The sequence below is a fragment of the Alligator sinensis genome, unplaced genomic scaffold (assembly GCF_000455745.1).
Source record: "Alligator sinensis unplaced genomic scaffold, ASM45574v1 scaffold1719_1, whole genome shotgun sequence".
Lineage (NCBI taxonomy): Eukaryota > Metazoa > Chordata > Crocodylia > Alligatoridae > Alligator > Alligator sinensis.
In genome coordinates this window covers 705,708-711,972 of record NW_005842507.1, presented here as the reverse complement: position 1 = coordinate 711,972, position 6,265 = coordinate 705,708, and the positions used below count along the sequence as shown (strand labels likewise).

Below are 6,265 nucleotides of genomic sequence, written 5' to 3'. Positions count from 1 at the left end.
GCCGCGGGGCTGGGCCCGGCCGGGCTCTGGCTGCACGCAGGGAGGCAGGTGCTGAGGGCAGGCCGTGGGGAGGGCGGGTGGAGCTGCCTGCAAAGCCCAACTTCTCGGAGAGACTTCAGAGGTTGAGGAAAAAGCCCCCAAAACAACCAACCAAACCCCCAAGGTGTTTCTTCATCTTGGCCTCAGCGGCCTGGATGCACCGAGTCTCCGGAGTGTCCGATCCTCTGTGTTGTGTGTCGTTGCGCTGTCACCGAAGAACAAACGCCGGCCCGTGACCGAAAACCATAGCAAAGGAGGGCTGGAAGGGGCCCGCCGCCGAGGTCGCGCCTAGTCCGACCCCTGCCGCTTAAGCACCTGGTTGTCTTACATAGGCGCCGTGTGCGGCGGAGAAGGGCTGCCAGCGTCGCGTCCGCGATCGATTTGCGAACGCCGAATGGTGGCTTTGGGTTCACGCGTATCGGTGACGGCCATGTGTGATCGGGCTGGTTTAGTGTGTCTTGGATTTGGTAGATGTGCGTAGGACAGGCTGAATCTGTCGCGTGGACGTAAGTCGAGGGCGCTGTTACCTCCGTAGCCTGTTGCACATCTGATGTTGAACCTGTTGCGGGAACGATGGGAGCAGGCTCGGGCGAGGACGTCTGAGGGGTGTTTTGTGAATGGAATCGTGCGTTTCCTCGATCTTTGAAAGCTGTTTCGAAGACTCTTAAAATAAACGGGTAGTAATTTTACTGTTGCTTAAGATATCAATGAGCACAAGAGTAGGAATGGTAATTGACCAAGGGTCTTACACTACACTCATCGGTCTGTACAGGTCCATGTGTCTGTGCAGAGTCTGCTTAAGGCAGGGGTGGGCAAAATACGGCCCGTGGGTTGGATGCGGCCTGCCAGGCCATTCCATCTGGCCCGCGGGGCCCCTAAAAAATGTATAAAATTAATATATATCTGCCCCTGGCTGCCTGTCACGCGGCCCTAGATGGCTCGTCAAAACTCAGTAAGCGGCCCTCCACGCGAAATGATTGCCCGCCCCTGACGTAAGGCAACCTGACTCCATTCCTTGCGTGAAGCTCCCTGTATGCACAAACTTCTAGGATTCAAAAGTGGAGCTGTTATAGTGTAATTCTTCCAGTTGAACATGTAAAGGCCACGAACAGAAAATCTGTTGATTGCTATCGTAAAACGCTGTAAAATGATTTTGCCTGTTTTGAGATCTTTTCTATGCAGTGAGCATCTGAGTCCTTGTCACACTGACAGGTTCAAGAAGTTTGAGGCAGTTCTTTAATTTTTCCCTCAAAATAGCAGGTAATGAGGAGCTTGCACTTGTTTTACACACAATGATATTGAATATATTGTCATCACAAGGCCTAGAGGCCTTAACCAAGATGGAGACTCTTTTGTTACCAAATACTATACAAGCACATAATGGGAGTCAGTCTCTCCAGCTTAAACAAGGGGCAGGGGGAATAAACAGACATTATTTCAATTTGTGCATAAAATAGGTCTTTTCAGAGCACTAGGTTCAGGGTCTCATTTACATACTTGGAGTTAAACATTTGGAATATCAATGGAATCATAGAAAGATGGGGATGGAAAGGCCCTCAAGAGATCATCTAATCCAAGCCTCTGTTCAAGGCTGGGCTATTCCTTTCTAAACGATCACAGTCAGATGTTTGTCTAGCCTTCATTTAGGAGATTCCAGTGACAGGTTCTGCAACTGTTGGGTAATTTGTTCCAGCACTGAATAGGTAGAAGTTTTTTAATATCTAACCTATATCTTGTTGCAGTTACAGGTGTCATCCTCACTTCTGTCATGGTCCAGGCCCACAGCAAAAACTCATGAGAATGAGTAGGTTTTGTTGAGTACCGTAAATATTAAAGCTTATCTTTCTCCGGGGGGTGAGAGAACATTTTCTCAGTAGAATTTTTGCCTCTTAAAAGAAGAGTCCAGCTTGAATACCTCTGCACATTATAACTGGGAGTATTGCATTTGGGGAAAGGCATGTCTCCAGCCACTTTGAATTTGATTGATGCCTTCAATTATACCCCAAAAAGCAATGGTCAGCCATGCTAAATATTTAATAGTAGTGGAGATCACCAGGCACGTGTCCTTCGTGCTTGGGACAAGAGAACCTTTTCAAAATTCTGTACTAGTCCCTGCTTTTTGAGAGGACTTGAAACATGAACACATTTGCAGCTGTGTTGTTGCGTGATGCATCATTTTGGCTGACTTGGTACATTTTGGATCAGCTGGATTTAGTAGATGTGCATAGGATAAGATGGATCTGTTCCTAAGTTCCATTTTAAGTTCAGTGAGAAATACTAGTTTTAAATGTAAACACATTCCTCTTCGGGCTCCCCCTTGTGCTCTGCCCCAGGTCCCTCTTGGAAAAGATTACAGAACACTTGTTCTAGCTGCTCTGGAAAGTTGAAAGTCTCAGTCGATCCTGCTGGGTTTAGACTCATATTTCTTGGGGTGCCTAGCCATTTCGGATGCTATAGTCCAGCCAGCTGTTGGATGACCAGTATCAAACATGGTGCTTAGACCTGCCTCGTCTCTCTTGGTTTTAAAAATAGTGTTTTGCCCTGAGGGATGCCATAAGTATACTTCAGGGTGTGTGGAGTTAGGGAGTATTCCAGCCATGTAGGTCCTCCAGTGGGTACAACCCAGTCATTGCTTCTATAATTAAAAGCTTCCTTTTCAGACTCTGTAAACTAGGGAGTATATGCAAGGTGCTTGATAAACTGTCCTGGTAGTACTCGCAAACATCTCGTTTTTCTTGTGCGCGCAAAGAGTAAACAAAATCTGAGCAAGATGTTAACATCAAACAAAGGTAAAATTGTATAGTGGGTGGCAGCTCCGTTTAATTTGTTACGGCTTTTGGTCATTTGCAAAAAAAAAATTGTTAGAATGTGTTGCAGCAGCTAAGAAGCACTGAAGCTGTGATGCTTGGAATGACGCTGATACCACGATATATAGTTTTGGTGTGCTGTTCTGAGTACTTACTTTTTTTGGGGAAGGGGCTATTTGTCTTATTGCAAGCACACTTGACAAATAACTCTACAGAACAGTGTTTGGATGGTTTAGTTTCTCTTTAACTACTTTAAAGCATTTTTTTTTTTATTTTTTTTTTCAAAGCACCTGAAAACTGAGCCCTTCTTTTAGGGGAATTAAACCAATCTTGCAAACACAACCTGTAGTGTTAAAGCCAATAATCTGGTTTGTACATCTTCTGTGCTCCTGAGCTAGTTCTTTGCACCGCATGCTTTGGGAACACTGACTGAAGGGATCTTGTGCAGTTCATATTGCATTAGGCAAGTTTAGATATGTAAACTAACTACACATTATCTTAATTTTTTTTGGAAATTTGCCTTTTAAATTAGTCTGAGACTGTCCTTTGGGATATCCATTTTCTGGTGATAAAAGCTAAGGTGAATTCATAGTGATATTGTCATAATTCCACATGACATTTCTTACTCTCTTCTAATTTACTAATCTGTGGCAATCTTTCTCCAATACATTAGAATAATTCAAGCATGACTCCGCTATTTGTAATAGAAATCTGCTATCAGTGTGCTTCTCAGTTTCCAGAAGGAAAACAAAATAAAAACACACTGTAAGTATATTGGATTTTATGTCTATTTTTAGCAGATAGTACAGTACTTGCACAGAGGAATGACTCCTTTTGGGAGAGAAGTATTGCTGCCCTATTAAGTTTCTTCTTGTACTGTTGTCAGCTATGCTTTCTGCCCATTTGCTTTGCTCTGTAAAGGACAGCTGATTAATTCTTTACCCTTACACTTCAGGGATGAGCACACAACACTCCTGTGGGGGCAGCTGAACATGTTACAAGGATTGACTGTGCAGCATAGCAGTCCAGATCAGGTCTGGCTGAATAGAGAGCCTTCATGAGCAAGCATCTAAACATTGGGGTCCGGGCCCCCACTCTAGTGTCTGCTCCATGCACGTGTGAACCGAAAAACCAAAACAGTTTCTTATTCACTCATTAACTAAATTTTCCAGAGAATAGGCTTTTTCTACTATGATTGTGTATTGTGGTTGTGTTATTCAAATTGATTGGAAAACTATTAGAATGGGTTTTGTTGGGTCTTAGATCATTTGCTGGAGTTCTGGCATTTTTACTGGACATCCCTCACCTTGTAGTATTTTTTGCAAGCACTAATTTTGGAATGCTCACGCAAGCAAGCTGTTTAAATTATGAAGTGTCTGTATTGACTTTGTGAAAGCTGAGTTTAGGTCTCTGTTCTAAGTCCTGGATTTTACCCCTACTGACCCTATGGCAAATTGGTTTGCTTAAAATAATAATTAAAACCCCCTCCTTAATCCTCTTCACTTTTCCCTTAAAGTGCTGCATGGGCAATTGAATCAAAACTGTTTGTGGGTGCATGGCTTCATGATTTCTTGCAATGCGTGTTCTCAAAAAAGGCCAAACCGGGCATTGTCTTGTAGCTACGGTTCCAATAGCTGCAGGAACAGAGCAGTTCTAAATCAAAGGGCACACTACCATAGGAAAAAATATATAGGAATCTTATTGGATTGGGGCCAGACAGTAGAAAAAATAAGCTTCATTAGAAGAAGTTTTAGTAGAGGAGGAGCATGGAATGAGGACTGTGGAGGGAAATAGTGTAATAGCTGGTTGAATGAGGAAGAGACGACAATCTCCATTTTTCCCATGGCTTCATGCAAGGGTTCCTGGTTCTGGGTGGAGGGATGTTAGGACCAGGAATTGCTAAGTCTCAAGGAGCATTTTCTTTTTTCTTGTTTTTCTTTTCAACCTTGAGACACTTTTTCAATGGAAAAAAATCTGGAGCCTAAAATTTCACATAGACTTCTTCTTCATAAAGCCTAAGTACATGAAAACATGGAAATGCTGATAATGTTCTCAAACAACCTAAGGCTTTTTTTCCTCCCAGTTGTAGAGACATCCAAGCTTGGCCTTAACCCAAGGACAAAGTCAGTTGTCTGGAAATTGATAGATCCCACTAAACTGAAGTGCCTCTATCACTTTTCAATCTAGAAGTGCTCAATCCAAGCTGGAGAAGTGATTGGCTTTTTCTTTCACTAAAATGTCAGTATAAACTAATATTAGTGGGTTATAAGGATGCATTATTTGAAGGGAAGTGCATTACAGTCCAGTAAATACTGGTGGAACCTAGCAGTGGTGTTGATGCATAAGCACTCAGCAAAGGTTGGTGGTGAGCACATGCATGGGAAATCAGCCTGATGCAAGAGCCACAGACACGGTTGCATACGGAGTGGGTAAAAGTGTCTGTAACCATCACAGGCGGTTGAGCTCTTCCTTTGTGTTCTCAGGTTTGCCCCAGAAGCTCTTCATATGTTTGTTTTCTGAATGCACTGTGGCAAACTTTATGCAACTTTACAAACACCTTGTTTTGTCACGGGCTGTTTTGTCTCCGTTTTTGGTTGACCCATTTTCCATCCATTATGTAAGCTTCTCTTGAATTTCTTAAGCTAAAGAAGCTAAGCATCAACCTAGCTTTGCTCTGTAAATGGTGACTGCTTGAGATTTAAACAAAATTTTGGTTAATAGGGTGTAGTAAAGAACCCTCCCCTCCCCTGAAATTTCCATGTCCCTGTGCCTGGTGTTTGCCTGTAAGGTTAACTATCTTGTAAAGCTTTTTATAACTTCAAAAGCTGTAATTAAGTCTGAATTATGCCTGGCTTCTCTGAGGGAGGCAGTTGTGTCAGAAGTGGAACAGTGCTTCTGATAATTTGCATATTGGGTCAGTCCTACTTGCTGATGTTGGATTGCAGCTTCCTTGAAAATGTGCTTTGTGTGCCAGACAAAGCAAATGGCTGAAAGCTCTCCCTTAAATGCGTAGATAGTTGGGGAGGAGGTTCTGCCAGGCCTATAATGAGGCACTCTGGGGCATTAGGCACACAATCACCAATGTCTCCATGGCCTGTTTCAATTCTGTGGATGTAAGTGCTTGCTCATGGCCTTGCTCTGGAGTTGGAGTTGGGGGCAAGTGTTACCCACATGAACTGATTTCTAAGTTGGCTTCCAGTGCTGTCTTGCAGGAGGAAGAACTCTGGATCTTCAACCCAAACAGGATGCAGCGGGCTGTGCTACCCCTGCAAACGGTCAAGGTGGCATCACATTTTTTGCAGACGTCTGGTGGGGCATTTATTAGTGGGGCTTGCATATTTTTTGAGGCTTTAGAGAGAGTGGTTTCTAGGATCCCTTGTGCAAAGAACTGGGTACTTCTCTTGTTGGGGAAGAGTGAC

At 43.6% G+C, this 6,265-nt stretch overlaps 1 protein-coding gene across 2 annotated transcripts in view; it reads left to right on the top strand.

Moving 5' to 3' along the window:
- Positions 1–5,920: 5,920 nt before the first annotated feature.
- Positions 5,921–6,265, top strand: part of CAPZB (capping actin protein of muscle Z-line subunit beta) — an 83,471-nt gene continuing 83,126 nt past the window's right edge. For both annotated transcript variants that reach the window (XM_014523584.2, XM_014523583.2), the window contains exon 1: positions 5,921–6,127. In XM_014523584.2, coding sequence (XP_014379070.2) covers positions 5,936–6,127 — 192 coding nt within the window. In that variant the 5' untranslated portion in view covers positions 5,921–5,935. The remainder of the gene's footprint in view (positions 6,128–6,265) is intronic.